The sequence below is a fragment of the Salmo salar genome, chromosome 09, assembly GCF_965601325.2.
Source record: "Salmo salar chromosome 09, fSalSal1, whole genome shotgun sequence".
Classification (NCBI taxonomy): domain Eukaryota; kingdom Metazoa; phylum Chordata; class Actinopteri; order Salmoniformes; family Salmonidae; genus Salmo; species Salmo salar.
In genome coordinates this window covers 52,865,604-52,889,744 of record NC_138299.1, presented here as the reverse complement: position 1 = coordinate 52,889,744, position 24,141 = coordinate 52,865,604, and the positions used below count along the sequence as shown (strand labels likewise).

At 41.7% G+C, this 24,141-nt stretch overlaps 1 protein-coding gene across 1 annotated transcript; it reads right to left on the bottom strand.

Annotated features, from left to right (window-relative positions):
* Positions 1-1,083: 1,083 nt before the first annotated feature.
* marc1 (mitochondrial amidoxime reducing component 1) lies at positions 1,084-18,338 on the bottom strand. The gene is made up of 7 exons (XM_014182619.2): positions 17,994-18,338; positions 12,197-12,367; positions 8,782-8,947; positions 6,449-6,589; positions 5,856-5,917; positions 3,170-3,241; positions 1,084-1,558 (listed from the first exon to the last, which is right to left on the bottom strand). The coding sequence occupies exons 1-7, from the start codon at positions 18,245-18,247 to the stop codon at positions 1,432-1,434; spliced, it is 993 nt and encodes a 330-aa protein (XP_014038094.1). The 5' UTR covers positions 18,248-18,338; the 3' UTR covers positions 1,084-1,431.
* Between the last annotated feature and the right edge of the window lie 5,803 nt (positions 18,339-24,141).

The window sequence follows — 24,141 nt, the reverse complement described above, 5'->3', positions numbered from 1 at the left end:
CTAATCAGTTACCTTAATCGATCAGTCAAGTACAAGGGAGGAGCGAAAACCTGCAGACAGACGCCTATGTGCCCTCATGCTGTGTTCATAAACAAATGGGAAGGTGGTAATTACCCCTTGTGAAGTCGTAAACACCAGTTGGATGCAATCAAGTGCTTTTAACTCGTTGAGAAACGCTGATTGGCTAATGGCAAACAAGCTGCGTCAAACATTAACTAAAAGTACTGCTATTATGCTCGCAAACAAATTATAGTGTTCAAAAACCATAGTATTCTATATATTGTTTTTTTTTATAAATGAATGTTATGTTGTTTGAATTCCCCAGTTGGATGACCATTAAAAAAAAATGTAAATAATCCCAGTAGGAGCTGTTTTCCCAATCCCAGTTGTTTTGAACGCGGCATTCCCAGTCGGAAACTAGTCCATCACCGGGAGGTCCCACTTCCCTCACACTTCCTCTGACGTCACCTACTAAGGAAACGACAACAGGATTTTCAGCAGTTAAACGCAACAAAACATATATATATATATATATATATATATATTTATTTTTTAAATCTATTAATATGGTTTTTGAACACAACATTTTAGTTTATGGCTTCACAACTGGTATATTCTCACCTCTCAGTTGGTTGTTGATGTTACGTGGGAGTGCCGGAGAGAGTTAGAGGGGAGGACTTGCCCCTTAGGCTATAGGCCAAGGTCTCGTTCAACAGGACTCAATGGCGTGCAACTTTTAATGGAAACTGTGTTGTTCTGAACAACCCGTTGAAGAATGTTGTAATCATGGGCAGCGTTTACACATGCAGCCCAATTCTGATCTTTTTTTTTTTTTTCACTAAATTGGTCTTTTGGCCAATCAGATCAGCTGATGTGAAAAAATTATATTTTGTGATTAAATCACAAGAACAATTAATGGAAAAAAAGATGAGAATTGGGCTGCCTGTGTAAAAACGCAGCCACGGTGGCCCCAGAGGGTGTGTGTTTTGATCAGGTCACACCCCTCCACACACACACACCAAATGGGAGAAAACATACCTCAAGGCTGTTGAAAAATGGTGCGCAAAAAAAAAAAAACATCACTGAATGTAGTAAAACGTTTAATGAACTGAACGCAACCCGGTAGACTTGCCCTCTCAACACAGGCACTGTTTGATTGGTTGTTTTCCTTTCCATGATAAACGTTTAGCTCTTACAGAACACACATTAAAACCAACTACAAATGTTCTCAATCATAAAAATTTGATTTTTTAAATTTTTTTATTCCCCCCCCCGTATAATCTTCAACCTACTTAGAAAGAATGACTTAACTGCAAAATATGAAAAGCGCATTCTGTTCTATTTGTTATTTTGTGACTTTCTAATAATCTATGCCATCGTCGCACTACTACATGTAAAGCATATATTATAGTAGCTAGTCTTCCGTCCGTCTCAGTGGCTGGTCTTGTACACCAAATCTCCAACCTGGAGTACCCCAGTCTTGCTGACGATATACATCTGTCCAAACAGTGGAGCTGCCTTGTAGATGTTCTTCTGGGATGGGTCACACATTCGATAGCTGGGGAAGCAAATAAAACCTTAGGAGGTTAATACCTTCTACAAGCAATTAGTTGTTCTATAAAAAAACAGAAGAAGTCACATTGTGCTTGATCACAGATGGCAGTTTTCAAGAGAATCACATTTGTAATGCATTGTGGGTAAATTGTGACTGACTGATCTTCAAATAATAATAATAATAATAATAATAATAATAATAATAATAATGAGTAGTTTATTTATGATGCAAGGTGATTTTGTAGATCAGTCAGTCGGCAGTTACTTGCACTATCAAGCTGTAATATCGAATAAGCCCAATGACAGATAGACAAATCCCACACTGAACAAAAATATTTAAAAAACGCAAAGATATAACGAAATCAGTCCATTGAAAAAAAAAAAAAAAAAGTAATTTGGCCCTAATCTATGGGATTTCACATGATTGGGAATACAGATATGCATCTGTTAGTCACAGATACCTTTATAAAACAAGGTATGGTTGTGGATCAGAAAACCAGTCAGTATCTGACCACCATTTGCCTCATGCAGCGCGACACATCTCCTTCACATAGAGTTGATCAGGCTGTTGATTATGGTCTGTGGAACGTAGTCCCACTGTTCTTCAATGACTGTGTTTAGATGTTGGATATTGGAGGGAACTGGAACACGCTGTCGATCCAGAGCATCCCAAACATGCTCAACGGGTGACATGTCTGGTGAGTATGCAGGCCATTGAACAGCTGGGACATTTTCAGCTTCGAGGAATTGTGTACAGATCCTTGCGACATGGGGCCGTGCATTATCATGCTGAAACATGAGGTGATGGCGGCGGATGAATGGCACGACAATGGGCCTCAGGATCTCGTCACGTTATCTCTGTGCATTCAAACTGCCATCGATAAAATGCAATTGTGTTTGTTGTCCGTAGCTTATGTCTGCCCCATACCATAACCCCACCGCCACCATGGAGCACTCTGTTCACAACGTTGACATCAGCAACTTTCTCGCCCACACGCCACCATGTCTGCCATCTGCCCGGTACAGTTGAAACCAGGATTCATCCGTGAAGAGCACACTTCTCCAGTGTGCCTGTGGCCATCAAAGGTGAGCATTTGCCCACTGAAGTCAGTTACGATGCTGAACGGTTGGACGTGCTACCAAATTCTATAAAAACGATGTTGGAGGCGGCTTATGGTTGAGAAATGAACATTCAATAATCTGGCAACAGCTCTGGTGAAAATTCCTGCAGCCAGCATGCCAATTGCACACTCCCTCATAATTTGACATCTGTGGCATTGTGTTGTGAGACAAAACTGCACATTTGATAACGGCCTTTTATTGTACCCAGCACAAGGTGCACCTGTGTAATGATCATGATGTTAAATCAGCTTCTTGATATGCCACACCTGTCAGGTGGACGTATTATCTTGGCGAGGGGATAAATGCTCACTAACAGGGATGTAAAACAAATTTGTGCACAAAAGTTGAGATTAATAAGCTTTTTGTACGTATGGAACATTTCTGGGATCTTTTTATTTCAGCTCATGAAACACGGGACCAACCCTTTGACATGTTGCGTTTTATATTTTTTGTTCAGTGTATATATATTTTTTGTGCCAGCTACTCTTGTTACCTTTTGAGTGTGTCCAGTGGCTGTTTCCTGGTGATGACTCCTGTTTCAGGGTCAACCGTGGTAGAGATGCATCTGATGAGGATGACAGATGAGGATGACAAATGAGGATCACAAATGAGGATGACATCCTTTACTTAACACCTTAATAGTAGTTTTATATAAAATGTTGAATTCTGAGAATATGAAAATATACTTTTTCATGTCACTGAGGGAGTGCTGAGGTTTAGAGGGTCTACACCAGAAGTTAATGTTTATAGGAGGTAGGTATATAGTGTGTGCAACTAAGCATTGGAATGTGTTGAGTGCAGGGAAGTGATTACATGTGGCAGGCGTTGATAAGGGGAGAGAGCCATGGATTAGTGATGGAGGGGGTCCAGGTCAGGCGTTGATAAGGGGAGAGAGCCATGGATTAGTGATGGAGGGGGGTTGAGGTCAGGTCAGGCGTTGATAAGGGGAGAGAGCCATGGATTAGTGATGGAGGGGGGTTGAGGTCAGGCATTGATAAGGGGAGAGAGCCATGGATTAGTGATGGAGGGGGGGGGTTGAGGTCAGGTCACGTTAAGGGAGAAATAAAAGTTTATGGCCCGTATCACTTAGTGTCCTGCCTAGCTGTAAAGATACAATGTTTGTACAGATGTGAAGGAGGAGACTCAGCCTACGAGGAATGGTTAAATATTAGTGATTGTGTGAAAATGTCTTTGTCAAATCGGGCTGTATTGATCCTCTGGGGAAAAATTAAACTTGGTTAAGCTTTCATAGTGTCCGTAGAGATTATACCCTGAGAAATAGAACCTAACAATAATACAGTGACCCTGGGTTTATATAATATAGTGACCCTGTGTTTACATAATACGGTGACCCTGTGTTTATATAATGTAGTGACCCTGTGTTTATAGAATATAGTGACCCTGGGTTTATATAATGTAGTGACCCTGTGTTTATATAATGTAGTGGCCCTGGGTTTATATAATGTAGTGACCCTGTGTTTATATAATATAGTGACCCTGGGTTTATATAGTTGTATATAATATAGTGGCCCTGGGTTTATATAATGTAGTGACCCTGTGTTTATATAATATAGTGACCCTGGGTTTATATAATGTAGTGACCCTAGGTTTATATAATACGGTGACCCTGTGTTTATATAATATAGTGACCCTGTGTTTATATAATAGTGACCCTGTGTTTATACACTGCTCAAAAAAATAAAGGGAACACTAAAATAACACATCCTAGATCTGAATGAATGAAATATGTGCTGACAAAATCACACAAAAATAATCAATGGAAATCCAATGTATCAACCCATGGAGGTCTGGATTTGGAGTCACACTCAAAATTAAAGTGGAAAACCACACTACAGGCTGATCCAACTTTGATGTAATGTCCTTAAAACAAGTCAAAATGAGGCTCAGTAGTGTGTGTGGCCTCCATGTGCCTGTATGACATCCCTACAACGCCTGGGCATGCTCCTGATGAGGTGGCGGATGGTCTCCTGAGGGATCTCCTCCCAGACCTGGACTAAAGCATCCGCCAACTCCTGGACAGTCTGTGGTGCAACGTGGCGTTGGTGGATGGAGCGAGACATGATGTCCCAGACGTGCTCAATTGGATTCAGGTCTGGGGAACGGGCGGGCCAGTCCATAGCATCAATGCCTTCCTCTTGCAGGAACTGCTGACACACTCCAGCCACATGAGGTCTAGCATTGTCTTGCATTAGGAGGAACCCAGGGCCAACCGCACCAGCATATGGTCTCACAAGGGGTCTGAGGATCTCATCTCGGTACCTAATGGCAGTAAGGCTACCTCTGGCGAGCACATGGAGGGCAGTGCAAAGAAATGCGACCCCACACCATGACTGACCCACCGCCAAACCGGTCATGCTGGAGGATGTTGCAGGCAGCAGAACGTTCTCCACGGCGTCTCCAGACTGTCACATGTGCTCAGTGTGAACCTGCTTTCATCTCTGAAGAGCACAGAGCGCCAGTGGCAAATTTGCCAATCTTCGTGTTCTCTGGCAAATGCCAAACGTCCTGCATGGTGTTGGGCTGTAAGCACAACCCCCACATGTGGACATCGGGCCCTCATACCACCCTCATGGAGTCTGTTTCTGACCGTTTGAGCAGACACATGCACATTTGTGTCACTACATTATATAAACCCAGGGTCACCATATTATATAAACCCAGGGTCACCATATTATATAAACCCAGGGTCACCATATTATATAAACCCAGGGTCACCATATTATATAAACCCAGGGTCACCATATTATATAAACCCAGGGTCACCATATTATATAAACCCAGGGTCACTATATTATATAAACCCAGGGTCACTATATTATATAAACCCAGGGTCACTATATTATATAGAACCACATAAACATGGTCACTATATTATATACACAACTATATAAACACAGGATGGCTACGCTATAAATAAATAAAACTATATAAACCCAGGGTCACTATATTATATAAACCCAGGGTCACTACATTATATAAACCCAGGGTCACTATATTATATAAAACTATATAAACACAGGGTCACTATATTATATAAACCCAGGGTCACTATATTATATAAACACAGGGTCACGACAATAGCAAACCTTGCTATTGCCCGTAGCAACGGGAGGAAGTTTGTTTGTGATGATGATGATCAGTAGTTAAGAACACATTACCTTCCACACGCCATCACGCGGTGCAGCCGCACATTGCCAATCTGGATATCTTCCCAAGAATCCTAACCCAAGAGGAAGATTAAGTTAACGTTATGGGAATAGAATTAGTATCCTAAAACCACAACACACTGGAATAAAGGTATGACTAAGTGGAATTACAGGAGTCCACTTTAAGCCTCAAAAGACTAGGATATACCCCATAGAATGACATGTAGAATAACATAGGAACTCTGGATATACCAATTAAACCTCCTGAAATTATAGAATTAACAACATTTACAAAAACGATATATGTGATATTGTTTGATGTTGGTTGAAGTATGATGTGTGATTGGTGTGGATATTGTGTGATGTTGTGTTATGTGTGTTGATGTTGTGTGATGTGTTAATGTGTGTGTGATGTGTTGATGTTGTTTGATGTTGGTTGATGTGTGATGTTGTGTTATGTGTGTTGATGTTGTTTGATGTGTGATGTTGTGTGATTGGTGTGGATGTTGTGTGATGTTGTGTTAATGTGTGTTGATGTGTGTGTGATGTGTTGATGTTGTTTGATGTTGTGCGTGTTGATAAAGCTGAAAGCAATAAAACTGTACCTCATCAAAAGCCTCACAATCACTGACAACGATGCTGGGTCGGAACCGTGCCACCGTGACCTCCTTCTCCAGCCTACTGCTCAAGTCCTTCACAGAGGCTTCAGACAGCAGCATGATCGGGCCAAGGTCAGGGTACACTATCTAGATGACAACAACAACATGACAGAACCAAAAGGTCAGGGTACACTATCTAGACGACAACATGACAGCGCCAAAAGGTCAGGGTACACTATCTAGACGACAACATGACAGGGCCAAAGGTCAGGGTACACTATCTAGACGACAACATGACAGGGCCAAAGGTCAGGGTACACTATCTAGACGACAACATGACAGGGCCAAAGGTCAGGGTACACTATCTAGACGACAACATGACAGGGCCAAAGGTCAGGGTACACTATCTAGACGACAACATGACAGGGCCAAAGGTCAGGGTACACTATCTAGATGACAACATGACAGGGCCAAAGGTCAGGGTACACTATCTAGACAACAACATGACGGGGCCAAAGGTCAGGGTACACTATCTAGACAACAACATGACCAAAGGTCAGGGTACACAACCTAGGGATGTAGCTGAGGTAAGTCGGACAGGATCTCACGATGAGATAGCGCCCGCCCGCCCACAGAAATGATCAATCTATAATTGTAATGGTAGGTTTATTTGAACAGGGAGAGACAGAATAACAACAAAAAAATCCTGAAAAACGCATGTCAAAAATGTTATAAATTGATTTGCATTTTAATGAGGGAAATAAGTATTTGACCCCCTCTCAATCAGAAAGATTTCTGGCTCCCAGGTGTCTTTTATACAGGTAACGAGCTGAGATTAGGAGCACACTCTTAAAGGGAGTGCTCCTAATCTCAGCTTGTTACCTGTATAAAAGACACCTGTCCACAGAAGCAATCAATCAATCAGATTCCAAACTCTCCACCATGGCCAAGACCAAAGAGCTCTCCAAGGATGTCAGGGACAAGATTGTAGACCTACACAAGGCTGGAATGGGCTACAAGACCATCGCCAAGCAGCTTGGTGAGAAGGTGACAACAGTTGGTGCGATTATTCGCAAATGGAAGAAACACAAAAGAACTGTCAATCTCCCTCGGCCTGGGGCTCCATGCAAGATCTCACCTCATGGAGTTGCAATGATCATGAGAACGGCGAGGAATCAGCCCAGAACTACACTGGAGGATCTTGTCAATGATCAAGGCAGCTGGGACCATAGTCACCAAGAAAACAATTGGTAACATACTACGCCGTGAAGGACTGAAATCCTGCAGCGCCCACAAGGTCCCCCTGCTCAAGAAAGCACATATACATGCCCGTCTGAAGTTTGCCAATGAACATCTGAATGATTCAGAGGACAACTGGGTTGTGGTCAGATGAGACCAAAATGGAGCTCTTTGGCATCAACTCAACTCACCGTGTTTGGCGGAGGAGGAATGCTGCCTCTGACCCCAAGAACACCATCCCCATCGTCAAACATGGAGGTGGAAACATTATGCTTTGGGGGTGTTTTTCTGCTAAGGGGACAGGACAACTTCACCGCATCAAAGGGACGATGGACGGGGCCATGTACCGTCAAATCTTGGGTGAGAACCTCCTTCCCTCAGCCAGGGCATTGAAAATGGGTCGTGGATGGGTATTCCAGCATGACAATGACCCAAAACACAAGGCCTGGCAACAAAGGAGTGGCTCAAGAAGAAGCACATTAAGGTCCTGGAGTGGCCTAGCCAGTCTCCAGACCTTAATCCCATAGAAAATCTATGGAGGGAGTGGAAGGTTCGAGTTGCCAAATGTCAGCCTCGAAACCTTAATGACTTGGAGAAGATCTGCAAAGAGGAGTGGGACAAAATCCGTCCTGAGATGTGTGCAAACCTGGTGGCCAACTACAAGAAACGTCTGACCTCTGTGATTGCCAACAAGGGTTTTGCCACCAAGTACTAAGTCATGTTTTGCAGAGGGGTCAAATACTTATTTCCCTCATTAAAATGCAAATCATTTTATAACATTTTTGACATGCGTTTTTCTGGATTTTTTTGTTGTTATTCTGTCTCTCACTGTTCAAATAAACCTACAATTAAAATTATAGACTGATCATTTCTTTGTCAGTGGGCAAACGTACAAAATCAGCAGGCGATCAAATACTTTTTTCCCTCACTGTAAGTCATAAAGTGATAACTAGGTCATAAGAGGACCACAACGGAAACAAACTTTTGTGTTCTATCCTTGATCACTTTAACATTTGCAAATTTTCTCTCTGGCTGGAGCAGCCTTCTACTTTGAATGATCAACTAAATATATTAAATCTATCCACCAACTGAGCTGTTACCTTTTCATTGCGAGGAAAGAGAGGCTCGTTATCCGCTGATCTCCTGTGTGTCATGTGGGGTTCAAAGTGCACCAGGCGATAGGTTTTACCTGCCCCCAGGTAGCGGGTCAGCCAGCTAGACGCCTCGTCTCCACAGTCCCTGCCCTGGATGTCTGTACTAAACACTCTGGGAGACAGACAGAAGAGTTAAGACACTTCCTGTTGACACAGACAGAAGAGTTAAGACACTATATAGAATAGAGAAGAAGAAGAATAGACGACTCTTGTTCGACCAAGATATTTTTTTAGTCGGGGACAGCCCTAACTACAATACATGTCACAACAGATTTCACAACACATTAAGTGTGTGCCGACAGGCCCCTACTCAACAACACAAAATCCATGTGTACATGTGTGTATGTTATCATATGTGTGTGTGTGTGTGTGTGTGTGTGCCTGTACCAATGTTTGTGTTTCTTCACAGTCCCCGCTGTTCCATAAGGTGAGACAAAACTAGGGCCTGTAGGACCTGCCTTGTTGATAGTGTTAAGAATGTAGAAACTAGGGCCTGTAGGACCTGCCTTGTTGATAGTGTTGTTAAGAAGGTAGAAACTAGGGTCTGTAGGACCTGCCTTGTTGATAGTGTTGTTAAGAAGGTAGAAACTAGGGTCTGTAGGACCTGTCTTGTTGATAGTGTTGTTAAGAAGGTAGAAACTAGGGTCTTGAGGACCTGTCTTGTTGATAGTGTTGTTAAGAAGGTAGAAACTAGGGCCTGTAGGACCTGCCTTGTTGATAGTGTTGTTAAGAAGGTAGAAACTAGGGTCTGTAGGACCTGCCTTGTTGATAGTGTTGTTAAGAAGGTAGAAACTAGGGTCTGTAGGACCTGCCTTGTTGATAGTGTTGTTAAGAAGGTAGAAACTAGGGCCTGTAGGACCTGCCTTGTTGATAGTGTTGTTAAGAATGTAGAAACTAGGGCCTGTAGGACCTGCCTTGTTGATAGTGTTGTTAAGAAGGTAGAAACTAGGGTCTGTAGGACCTGTCTTGTTGATAGTGTTGTTAAGAAGGTAGAAACTAGGGTCTGGAGGACCTGCCTTGTTGATAGTGTTGTTAAGAAGGTAGAAACTAGGGCCTGTAGGACCTGCCTTGTTGATAGTGTTGTTAAGAATGTAGAAACTAGGGCCTGTAGGACCTGCCTTGTTGATAGTGTTGTTAAGAAGGTAGAAACTAGGGTCTGTAGGACCTGTTGTCATGACGTTGGCCTGTGGGTAAGGTTTATGACCCCCCCCCCCCATAAATACCTTTCTCTCTTCCCCTCTCTGATCCTACTGAAGGACTTGAATAGCCTGTGTTAAATATAGAGAGTCTGGGAACATCAAACAAATGGGAAAAGGAACCATATTTTGGTAATAAAACCAGTTGGAAATATGCTTGGGAACGTAATGAGTATGTATGTCAGTTCGCTTGTCATCTGAGACATTATGACTGATGACAGGACGACATAAACGGTACCTGAGAAAGTATACACTCTCTAGTTATCAGAGTAACATGGAATTGTTATGCAATTGAAATGTTTGATATTGAAATTGTTTGTTAGGAGATTAAATGTAATTTTAGCTTCCGAATGAGAGAATTGGGTTTTCATAAGGAAAGTGCCCTGCTTGATCAGTGGCCCACCCCTGTGAAGAGACAGGGGTTATAAACGATGAAACACATCCTTCCCCCCTCTCCACTATATAAGCCTTTGACGAAAAGATAACCAGGTTGTTCCAGTACGTGAGGTCTGCAGCCTCTACGTTAGAAGGACACACATGTCAAGTACAGAACTAAGCCAACCTCGGCGTGAGCTTAGGTGGCGAATGGTATGAACTTTGAGCTTATTCACTACAGAAGTGATACTTCCTAGCCGTTGAGTTAGCAGCGGCCGCTGTAGACGTGGGCTAGGAAAGGACGGACGACGGATCCAGTCTAACAACCAGACGAAGATACCACCACGTATCCAATTTACCACCAGAGACATTCTTCCAAGTACAGGAAGATCTGTTGGCCAACCCGGCCAGCATCTACGACCAATCTACCGAAGCGCAGCTCAGAGTAAATATTTATTGCATTTTCCTTTTCCAAATGGGCGGTCATTTATAATGCATAAGATAATGTATTTACGATAGCATAGCTGCTGTTTCTTTGTTCCTAAATCTTACCGCTCTTTCATTCAAGCCCAACCCCCTTCCTTTGTGTAACCAGCCATGATACAGGTTCCGTCCACCAGGACGTTTTTGTATGACATCATATGTATTCGGTGTATTTGTAATTCTGTGTGATAAGTTTAGGTATTTAGTAAATAAATAATTAAACCCAATTTTGTATTGCTGATTCAACTTGTTAGCCAGGGTTCGTGAAGATAGCCAAGAATTTACAACTTTCATTATGAGACTGAAAATAAGACAAGGGTTAATATTGACTGCTATCGATGTAAAATATTACAAAGTATTTTAAGAGTTTATTCGGAAGATAACGGCTCTATAAACGTTCTTCCGTGGTGCCCCGACTTTCTAGTTAATTACATTTACATGATTAGCTTAATCAGGTAATATTAATTACAGAGAAATCATTTTATAGGTTAGCATGTCATATCACTTAATCCGGCATAGCCAAAGACACGACACTGTCTTGTTGATAGTGTTGTTAAGAATGTAGAAACTAGGGTCTGTAGGACCTGCCTTGTTGATAGTGCTGTTAAGAAGGTAGAAACTAGGGTCTGTAGGACCTGTCTTGTTGATAGTGTTGTTAAGAAGGTAGAAACTAGGGCCTGTAGGACCTGCGTTGTTGATAGTGTTGTTAAGAAGGTAGAAACTAGGGCCTGTAGGACCTGCCTTGTTGATAGTGCTGTTAAGAAGGTAGAAACTAGGGTCTGTAGGACCTGCCTTGTTGATAGTGTTGTTAAGAAGGTAGAAACTAGGGTCTGTAGGACCTGCCTTGTTGATAGTGTTGTTAAGAAGGTAGAAACTAGGGTCTGTAGGACCTGCCTTGTTGATAGTGTTGTTAAGAAGGCAGAGCAGTGCTTTATTATGGACAGACTTCTCCCCATCTTAGCTACTGTTGTATCAATATGTTTTGACCATGACAGTTCACAATCCAGGGTTACTCCAAGTAATTTATTCACCTCAACTTGCTCAATTTCCACATGATTCATTACGATATTTAGTTGAGGTAAAGGATTTAGTGACTGATTTGTCCCAAATACAATGCTTTCAGTTTTATTAATTTTTAGGACTAACTTATTCCTTGCCACCCACTCTGAAACTAACTGCAGCTCTTTGTTAAGTGTTGCAGTCATTTCAGTTGCTGTAATAGCTGATGTGTATAGTGTTGAGTCATCCGCGTACATAGACACACTGGCTTCACTCAGAGCCAGTGGCATGTCATTAGTAACACATACCTGCAGTCGATGACAGGGTTGTCGGGCTGCAGTAGGGGGAACTTGAGCTCCTCCATGTCTGGTCCGTTCAGACACGTCTGCCCCCCCTCACTGGTCAGAGATACGAGAACAAGGCGAGGCTCCTGTCTGCCCGTCACAAAATGACCATCCTCAGTGATCACCAGCCAGTGCCTGCAGCAAAACACAGCATTATCCAGAGTGACTTACAGTTAGTACATTAGCTGTGTACGACAGGCACAACACAGCGCAGCGTTCGCCACTATGCTGCCTTGATCGGCAGCGTTTTAAATTTACAGGACATTTGAGGAAGTGTAACAGGACCCATATCCACTGGGTGTTTAACATGATTAGGGCGTCCACCCACGGTACTCAGAATGACAGAAATCACGTTTACATTATGGTAATTCATCTTAACAAAAAACACGCAAGTTTGAAGACGTTAGAATAAAATGTCCACGGGGCCTCCCGATTGGTTAAAGCTGTCATCAAGGCAAAGCGTGGCTACTTTGAAGAATCTCAAATATATTTTGATTTGTTTAACACTTTTTGTGGTTACTACATCATTCCATATGTGTTATTTCATAGTTTTGATGTTTTCACTATTATTCTACAATGTAGAAAATAGTAACGATAAAGAAAAACCCTTGAATGAGTAGGTGTGTCCAAACTTTTGACTGGTACTGTACAAAAATATAAACGTAACATGTAAAGTGTTGGTCCCGTGTTTCATGAGCTGAAATAAAAGATCCCAGAAATGTTCCATATGAACAAAAAAGTTATTTATCTCAAATGTTTTGTGCACAAATGTGTTTACATCCCTGTTCGTGAACATTTTTCTTTGGCCAAGATAATCCATCCACCTGACAGTTGTGGAATATCAAGAAGCTGATTAAACAGCATGCTCATTACACAGGTGCACCTTGTGCTGGGGGACAATAAAAAGGCCAGTCTAAAATGTGCAGAAGAAGAAAGAAAAAAAGTCAAGAAGCTTGTCGCCTGCCTTCCCACCTTTGGGGCGGAGACATGAGCATCTGTCATTATACTATATATAGTCTCTGGTGTAAATGTGAAGTTGCACAGCACAGAGGAGTGAAGGAGACCAAAAAGACAACATGAGAACAAGCGGACGTAAAGCGGACGTACAAAATAACAAAATCTTGATTCTTACGATACAGGTATTTAGAATATCGTACATTAAATGAATTCGATATATGGTGTATTCAGAAAGTATTCAGACCCTTTGACTTTTTACACATTGTTATGTTACAGCCTTATTCTAAAATAAATAAATTAAAGAATCTATTTTTATCTTAACACAATACCCCATAATGACAGACTGAAAAAAAATGTTTCGAAATTTTGGCAAACGTATTAAAAATGTAAAACAGAAATACCTTATTTCCATAAGTATTCAGACCCTTTGCTATGAGACTCTAAATTGAGCTCAGGTGCATCCTGTTTCCATTGATCATCCTTGAGATGTTTCTAAGACTTGATTGGAGTCCACCTGTGGTGAATTCAATTGATTGGACATGAATTGGAAAGGCACACACCTGTCTATATAAAAGGTCCCACAGTTGACAGTACATTTCAGAGCAAAAACCAAGCCATGAGGTCGAAGGAATTGTCTGTAGAGCTCCGAAACAGGATTGTGTCGAGGCACAGATCTGGGGAAGGGTACCAAAACATTTCTGCAGCATTGAAGGTCCCCAAGAACACAGTGGCCTCCATCATTCATAAATGGGAGAAGTTTGGAACCACCAAGACTCCTCCTAGACTTGGCCGCCCGGCCAAACTGAGCAGTCGGGGGGAAAAGGGCCTTGGTCAGGGAGGTGACCAACAACCTGAAAGAGCTCCAGAGTTCCTCTGTGGAGATAAAATAACCTTCCAGAAGGACAACCATCTCTGCAGCACTCCACCAATCAGGCCTTTATGGTAGAGTGGCCAGACGGAAGCCACTCCTCAGTATAAGGATGCTCTCAAATTGTACTTCTGTAGAAATGTTTGAGTGACAAGCCAAATTTCTTCTGCCTCCTGGAGGTTGAAGAGGCGCTGTTGGGCCTTCTTCACCACACTGTCTGTGTGAGTGGACCATTTCAGTTTGTCCGTGATGTCTACTGTACGTCGAAGAACTTAAAACTTTCCACCTTCTCCACTGCTGTCCCGTCGATGTGGATAGGGGGGTGCTCCCTCTGCTGTTTCCTAAAGTCCACCATCATCTCCTTTGTTTTGTTGATGTTGAGTGAGAGGTTGTTTTCCTGACACCACAATCCACATTATGGGGTATTGTGTGTAGATTAACGAGGGGGAAAAAAACGATTTAATCAATTTTAGAATTAAGCTGTAATGTAACAAAATCTGGAAAAAGTCAAGGGGTCTGAATACTTTGAGTATTTCCCAGTCCTACGCAGCACTGATGTCACAGAAACACACCACGCTGAAGAGTAACTCTGCAGTCTGTTACATAATACAGATCCAATATGTTTACAGTGTAAAGCGGCAGTCTGTTACATAATACAGATCCAATATGTTTACAGTGTAAAGCTTTATTCTGGAACATTCTAATGCCTTGATTTTATCTGAAATACACAGTGAAATGATTGAAAACTTTATCGAGTTCACCTAGCCAGATTGGAAACATTTGTTGTGATATTGTGTAGAAAGACACAACTTTACAATTTAAAATGACTGAAATTGTATAAATTGTATGTATTGTTAGTTTTGGATATTGTCTATATACTATATAACTATTATATAACTAAGAGTATTTTCTAAGTAAGAGAACATTTATCCCTTAACATTTAGTCTGTTCTCTTGAGAAGAAAATGTTATGTACAGTTTTACTGCAAGATATGAATTGCCATAATGATGTTTGTTCTTCAAAATATGTATTTTATTAAAACAAAAATGAAGTAAATAGCCCAAATTATCAGGTTTTCGCTCTTAAAAAAAACAAATAAGAAAAACTTTTTAAAATAGAAATACAACCAAATTGGATGTTTTAAGTCCACAACAATGCTTAAACCACACCATGAGGTCTGGGAAAAATCTGAGAAATGTTGATTTTTGGGTGTAGTTAACCTTTAACCCTAGAGTCTAAGCAAGGGGAGGAGGGGGGCTCTAAGCTAACATTTACATTTTACATTTTAATCAGATGCTCTTATCCAGAGCGACTTACAGTAGTGAATACATACATTTCATACATTTTTTTTTTTTTCCCGTACTGGGCCCCCATGGGAATCGAACCCACAACCCTGGCGTTGCAAACACCATGCTCTACCAACTGAGCCATGACTATTTGACTTTGAATTTTAAGACCCATTAAGGTATCAACGAATACCTAACCTTATTAGATGAAACATTGAATTTGGCATTACTGCTATTAGCCAATAGAAACACATTTAACAGATAGTCCTTACTGCTATTAGCCCATAGAAACACATTGAATAACAGATATTAACATCAACTAACATCAAGGCGGTGACCCGATCCTGTAGGTTCATGCTCTACAACATTCGCAGAGTACGACCCTGCCTCACACAGGAAGCGGCGCAGGTCCTAATCCAGGCACTTGTCATCTCCCGTCTGGATTACTGCAACTCGCTGTTGGCTGGGCTCCCTGCCTGTGCCATTAAACCCCTACAACTCATCCAGAACGCCGCAGCCCGTCTGGTGTTCAACCTTCCCAAGTTCTCTCACGTCACCACGCTCCTCCGCTCTCTCCACTGGCTTCCAGTTGAAGCTCGCATCCGCTACAAGACCATGGTGCTTGCCTACGGAGCCGTGAGGGGAACGGCACCTCCGTACCTTCAGGCTCTGATCAGTCCCTACACCCAAACAAGGGCACTGCGTTCATCCACCTCTGGCCTGCTGGCCCCCCTACCTCTGAGGAAGCACAGTTCCCGCTCAGCCCAGTCAAAACTGTTCGCTGCTCTGGCACCCCAATGGTGGAACAAGCTCCCTCATGACGCCAGGACAGCGGAGTCAATCACCACCTTCCGGAGACACCTGAAACCCCACCTCTTTAAGGAATACCTAGGATAGGATAAAGTAATCCTTCTAACCCCCCCCCTTAAAAGATTTAGATGCACTATTGTAAAGTGGTTGTTCCACTGGATATCATAAGGTGAATGCACCAATTTGTAAGTCGCTCTGGATAAGAGCGTCTGCTAAATGACTTAAATGTAAAATGTAAGATATTACTGCTATTAGCCCATAGAAACACATTGAATAACAGATAGTCCCAAAAGAAAGTTTGTTCTGAAGTGCCAGTCCTATTGACATGAATTTATCCCCTTATTTTAGGCACTAAACTATCTACATACACTTACCAGTCAAGAGTTTGGACACGCCTGTTCATTCAAGGGTTTTTCCTTTATTTTTACTATTATCTACATTGTACAATAGTAGTGAAGACATCAAAACTATGAAATAACATGGAATTATGTAGTAAAAAAATAAAAAAAAGATTAAAAAAAAAAAAAAAAAGTGTTAAACAAATCAAAATATATTTTATATTTGAGATTCTTCAAAGTAGCCACCCTTTGCCTTGATGACAGCTTTTGCACAAACAGAAATTTGCACCCCGTAACACAAACTCCAAAATGTTCTGGTACACTGTCTCGTCTAGGTTACTGTAGGCTATCTGAAATGAGATGTAGGCCTATCAGGGGCTATAGGCTACCTTCCTTTAATCTACTCAAACCATTTTAATAAATTAAAAATTATATTTTCTCTTGCCACATATTGAAATTCCTTTATTATGTAATTTCATAGCTTGCAATAATTATTATTTTGAGGAAAGACAAAATGTTGCTTCTAAAGTTGTTACAAGTTTCTATGATATTCATTCTTAAATTGGCTTGATAACGTTGTGGGAAAAATGGGTTTATTGTATAAAATATGGCAACTCCTCTTGCTGTGAAAATTAAATAATTGTGCTCTTTTTCAGGCGTTTTTGGGCAGCTTTTCAGTGGTCATTGGTTTTAGAAATGTTTGCTTGACCTGGCAACGCTGAAGGGTTACAACCAACCACAACCTCCCTGACAAGTTTGGATGATGACACAGAGGGGCCTCCTGATTCAAAAACGGACAAACTTGCAATTTATTGTTGTGGTTGAACATGCAATTTATTGTTGTGGTTGAACTTGCAATTTATTGTTGTGGTTGAACTTGCAATTTATTGTTGTGGTTGAACTTGCAATTTATTGTTGTGGTTGAACTTGCAATTTATTGTTGTGGTTGAACTTGCAATTTATTGTTGTGGTTGAACTTGCAATTTGTTCAACATGATAATCACCAGTGATCTATAGAAACCCTGGATTACTGTTTGCTATATGCATTGGACTTTGCCCCGAAGCCTCTGGTCAGCCATATTGGTATGGAGCACTACGCCATAGGAATTAATAGAATTGTGCAGTATAAATGAAAATGTTTCAAGGACAAAATTACATGTATTTAAGGGCAGGGCGCTGGACACTGCATATCTGTTATATTTCCATGCTGGCATTGTTTGCTCTCTTTCCCCATGTCCTGACAGTGAGTATCTGTGATTGTTTTAATCAGTTATCTAGCGTAGGCTACGACCAGACTGTGGCCTGTGGGTTTGGAGTCAATAAACCGTCAAGTCCAGAACTGCAATGGCCATAACAGTGTGTAAAAGTAGTACTGACGCCTATAAATCATTGATAATCACTTAGACGAATCGATATGTGTCACCAATTCAAGCGGTGTCGGCCAACATTAGCCTAAACTCATGAACATTCATTTACAGTTATGAAAATAAACAGCTACAGACCGATCTTGTAGTTCGCCGTACTTCAAACCAATCTGTTGACATTCTGCAAGGGCCACGGACACGGCTTTCCCGGACTTCAGTGGGTGAATGAGCAGCTGTGACACAACTCCCACACGGACAACTTTCTCCGGCTTGAGAAAATACTTATACCCCAGTCCGAGTCCGACAGCAGTAAGACCAGCGCCTCCAGCTAACAACAGGGCTTTCTTATTCTCTGTGAACGCATTAATTAACACTTCTTTATTAAAGAACATCTTTACTTTCCAAACGGCTCAAATGGACATTGAACCAGAGATTGTTTCTTATTGAACTTGTCAGTGAAGGGGCTGATCTATGATGACGTCAGATATACAGGATTAGTTCCTGGGCTCTGAATTGTATAAAGGATTAGTTCCTGGGTCCTGAATTTTATGAATGGACTATTGAAGGTGCTGAAGTTGGTTGACTATCAGGTTGTTATTGTAACATTATTTGTAGGCCAATTTGTACACAAAATTCTACATATACACAGTGGTGTAAAGTACTTAAGTAAAAATCCCCCCCCAAAAACGACTTAAGTAGTACTTTAAAGTATCTGTACTTTACTTTACTATTTATATTTTTTATTACTTTTACTTTTACTTCACTACATTCCTAAAGAAAGTAGTGTACTTTTACTCGATACATTTTCCCTCACACCCAAAAGTACTCGTTACATTTTGAATGCTTAGCAGGACAGTAAAAATGGTCTAACGCACACGCTTATCAAGAGAACATCCCTGGTCATCCCTACTGCCTCTTATCTGGAGGACTCACTAAACAGAGAACATCCCTGGTCATCCCTACTGCCTCTGATCTGGTGGACTCACTAAACAGAGAACATCCCTGGTCATCCCTACTGCCTCTTATCTGGAGGACTCACTAAACAGAGAACATCCCTGGTCATCCCTACTGCCTCTGATCTGGAGGACTCACTAAACACACATGCTTTGTTTGTAAATTATGTCTGAGTGTTGGAGTGTGCCCCTGGCTTTACGTAAATAAAAACATTGGAAATGATGTGTACTTTTTACTTTTGATTCTTAAGTATATTTTAGCAATTACATTTACTTTTGATACTTAAGTATATTTAAAACCAAATAGATTTACTCAAGTAGTATTTTACTGGGTGACTTTCACTTTTACTTGAGTCATTTTCTATTAAGGTATCTTTACTTTTACTCAAGTATGACAATTTAGTACTTTTTCCACCACTGCATATACAGTCGTAGCCAAAAGTTTTGAGAAGACACAAATATTAATTTTCACAAAGTCTGCTGCCTCAGTTTGTATGATGGCAATTTGCATATACTCCAGAATGTTATGAAGAGTGATCAGATAAATTGCAAAGTCCCTCTTTGCCATGCAAATGAACTGAATCCCCCCAAAAACATTTCCACTGCATTTCAGCCCTGCCACAAAAGGACCAGCTGACATCATGTCAGTGTTCTCTTGTTAACACAGGTGTGAGTGTTGACGAGGACAAGGCTGGAGATCACGCTGTCATGCTGATTGAGTTCGAATAACAGACTGGAAGTTTCAAAAGGAGGGTGGTGCTTGGAATCATTGTTTTTCCTCTATCAACCATGGTTACCTGCAAGGAAACGCATGCCGTCATCATTGCTTTGCATAAAAAGGGCTTCACAGGCAAGAATATTGCTCCCAGTAAGATTGCACCTAAATCAACCATTTATCGGATCATCAAGAACTTCAAGGAGAGTGGTTCAATTGTTGTGAAGAAGGCTTCAGGGCACCCAAGAAAGTCCAGCAAGCGCCAGGACCATCTCCTAAAGTTGATTCAGCTGCGGGATCGGGACACCGATCAGAGCTTGCTCAGGAATGGCAGCAGGCAGGTGTGAGTGCATCTGCACGCACAGTGAGGCAAAGACTTTTGGAGGATGGCCTGGTGTCAAGAAGGGCAGCAAAGAAGCCACTTCTCTCCAGGAAAAACATCAGGGACAGACTGATATTCTGCAAAAGGTATAGGGATTGGACTGCTGAGGACCGGGGTAAAGTCATTTTCTCTGATGAATCCCCTTTCCAATTGTTTGGGGCATCCGGAAAAAAGCTTGTCCGGAGAAGACAAGGTGAGCGCTACCATCAGTCCTGTGTCATGCCAACAGTAAAGCATCCTGAGACCATTCATGTGTGGGGTTGCTTCTCAGCCAAGGGAGTGGGCTCACTCACAATTTTGCCTAAGAACACAGCCATGAATAAAGAATGGTACCAACACATCCTCCGAGAGCAACTTCTCCCAACCATCCAGGAACAGTTTGGTGACGAACAATGCCTTTTCCAGCATGATGGAGCACTTTGCCATAAGGCAAAAGTGATAACTAAGTGGCTCGGGGAACAAAACATCGATATTTTGGGTCCATGGCCAGGAAACTCCCCAGACCTTAATCCCATTGAGAACTTGTGGTCAATTCTCAAGAGGCAGGTGGACAAACAAAAACCCACAAATTCTGACAAACTCCAAGCATTGATTATGCAAGAATGGGCTACCATCAGTCAGGATGTGGCCCAGAAGTTAATTGACAGCATGCCAGGGCGGATTGCAGAGGTCTTGAAAAAGAAGGGTCAACACTGCAAATATTGACTCTTTGCATCAACTTCATGTAATTGTCAATAAAAGCCTTTGACACTTATGAAATGCTTGTAATTATACTTTAGTATTCCATAGTAACATCTGACAAAAATATCTAAAGACACTGAAGCAACAAACTTTGTGGAAATTAATATTTGTGTCATTCTCAAAACTTTTGGCCACGACTGTACTTTGTATTTATACTCTTTAATACAAGCAGCGAAAAACTACCTAATATGGTCAAGGCAGTGATGATTAGAAGACTTCCTGTGGTGATGTAATGTCATCTCTGACCTTCCCCAGTGAAACTATTTCTGTCTTTGACATGAATACTAAAGTCTGTGGCCAAACAGAAAACAGCAGATGCTCTCTTCATAGGGAGGCAATACAGGGATTTGTCGAATGGATCCTCCTTCTGTTGCTGTTTTGTGCAGGAGTGCTTCCCAAGCTACTTTTGACCAGAGAATCGCACCCTATGCCCTTATTAGTACATTACATTTTTGACCAGACCTCTATGGAAGCCTATGAGCCCGGGTCAAAATAAGTGCACTATATAGGGAATAGGGTGCCATTTGGGGCTGTACAATTGGTCTAATGGCTGAAGGCAGAGTGTAGGGCACACAGCCAGCTCTCTCTATTTGGCTTGTATGCTGAGATGGCAAGCAAACCTGATTACCAGGCAAAACCTAAATTGGTCACTACTGTACTGTATGCCTGCTTTAGTAATCACTGTAGCCTGGGTATCAGGTAAGACTATATAAGCAACAAGGAATGCCAAAATAATTGCTTGTTGAAAATAAAAAGTGACCAAGGCAAAAAAGCATTTGTTTGGCTACCTCTGATTGTAACCAGGATTGTACCCGTGTACTGTAACTCTGATTGTACCCATGTACTGGAACTAGTACAAAATACTTGACATTTCCTTTACATTACGTTTTCTTGGTTTTAAAACTGTATTATTGCGTCCTGTTCAATTTGCCTTGCATACACCAGTAGCAGAAGCTAGCAACCAGCCAGCTCCAGTGTGCAGTTTTCACCGCCTACGTTACTGCAAATTTTGTTTACTTTTTGTTGAAAACCCCCTTTCATTCTCTGGGGAACACGGAAAAAGTGCGAATTAAAACCGAGGGTCGACCTCTACCTGAGATCAGTTTCATGATGAAGGATGAAAATGTGAGGGATTTCAATACCAACTGGTATCAAAAGTATAACGTTAGCTGGTTGACAAGGAGTCTCTCATCAAGCCGCCTGTATTGCTGGCCTTGCCTGCTTTTTGGAGAGTCATCCTTGGGGTGAAAGAGGGGTACAGTGACCTAAAAAAACATGGATTGTTCAGCTAAACGGCAAAAAAAAAAAAACACAGGGAGCATTAAAAACACCCACATCAGATTCGAGCTTCTGGGGAGAAAAGCCCCATCGATTATGACTAAAATCTGCGTATTCAAACTGCGCAACACAACGAAAAAGTAAGAAGAAACAGAGATGTTTTTTTTTGGGGGGGGGGACCTGAGAGAATTGTGTTTTAGAGGACAGGACGAGAGGGAAAGTTGCTCTAACAAGGAGCTTGCAGCGGTAATAGCACGTTGCGATGCTTTACTTCCTGAACACATGGAACAGTCTAAGTTGCGATGCTTTACTTCCTGAACACATGGAACAGTCTACGTTGCGATGCTTTACTTCTTGAACACATGGAACAGTCTACGTTGCGATGCTTTACTTCCTGAACACATGGAACAGTCTACGTTGCGATGCTTTACTTCCTGAACACATGGAACAGTCTACATTCTACTGTCTTTTTTTCTGGGATGTCGAAATCAATTCAATAGCTTCTATCTCATCATCCATTAAATTACATTAATTCAATTAAATAACTTTAAAAAAAACGTTTTAATTTAGAAAAGATGATAACACATAATCACTCTGGGTAAACACAAGCAAAAAAAAACTAAACAAGGGAATACATAAATAAATACATAAATAATACATAAATGTTGTAGCTGCCTCGGCTAAACCTAAACATTAAAGATCTGACATACTGTATAGAATGAAACACACAGTCTGATCCACTGTAGGCTACAGCCTGTGCGTGCTGTCCATTTGGTCAGAGTAACTCATTGTTAACGTTATGTATTTGTAGTCTCATCTGTGTGCCAGGAGAAAATACGAATGTGTTCAAATTTGGTTTATATTCATAAATTGGTCTGGCTAGGCTGCCTACACGTTTTCAAATCAAATTAAATCAAATGCATTTATATAGCCCTTCTTACATCAGCTGATATCGCAAAGTGCTGTACAGAAACCCAGCCTAAAACCCCAAACAGCAAGCAATGCAGGTGTAGAAGCACGGTGGCTAGGAAAAACTCCCTAGAAAGGCCAAAACCTAGGAAGAAACCTAGAGAGGAACCAGGCTATGAGGGGTGGCCAGTCCTCTTCTGGCTGTGCCGGGTGGAGATTATAACAGCACATGGCCTAGATGTTCAAATGTTCATAGATGACCAGCATTGTCAAATAATAATAATCATAGTAGTTGTCGAGGGTGCAACAAGTCAGCAACACAAGAGTAAGTGTCAGTTGGCTTTTTCATAGCCGATCTTTGAGAGTATCTCTACCGCTCCTGCTGTCTCTAGAGAGTTGAAAACAGCAGGTCTGGGACAGGTAGCACGTCCGTTTTCAATTTCAAAATGCTTAACTAAAATGAATCAACACAATAGTGATGACATATGTGACTTAATGTTTTATAAGGCCCGAGGAGGTGTGGTATATGGCCAATATACAACGGCTAAGGACTGGTCTTATACACGACGCAATGCGGAGTGCCTGGATACAGCCCTTAGCCTGTGGCATATTTCGCCATATACCGCAAAACACGTGAGGTGCCTTATTGCTATTATAAACCGGTTACCAACTTAATTAGAGCATTAAAAAGATGAATTTCGTCATACCCGTGGTATAAGGTCTGATATACTACAGCTGTAAGCCAATCAGCATTCAGGCCTTGAACCACCCAGTTTATAATGTTTTGTAAGTTCAACAGTTGCGTAGACCTGCGTGATGCAAACATGCATAAAGCAAGCTCAGCCCTGTGAGTTCTATTGTCTATCAGTTGTTGTCTCTGTGTCTGGGTAGAAGAAATCCCCCTCCTAATCTAGTCTAAATATAATTCATATGAACAAGAATAAGGTAGCTGCAGTTTGACAGGGTTTTCACCCCCCCCCCCCCCCCCGGCCAGGAGTTTGTTCTCCTGATTAGGAGAAAACTGGTCCCATCATGGGCCTTATAGAACCTTTTTACAACTGATTAATCGCTGTCATACTTTTATAGGGTCCAGAGTTTTCATGGTTAGGTTAACAAATATGGAAAAACTATGGGGCCCAAGGGGGTAAAAATTGCCTCCACCACTCTGGGACCTATGGTGTCACCAGTCTGACCGCTCTGGGACCTATGGTGCCACCAGTCTGACTGCTCTGGGACCTATGGTGCCACCAGTCTGACCGCTCTGAGACCTATGGTGCCACCAGTCTGACCATTCTGTGACCTATGGTG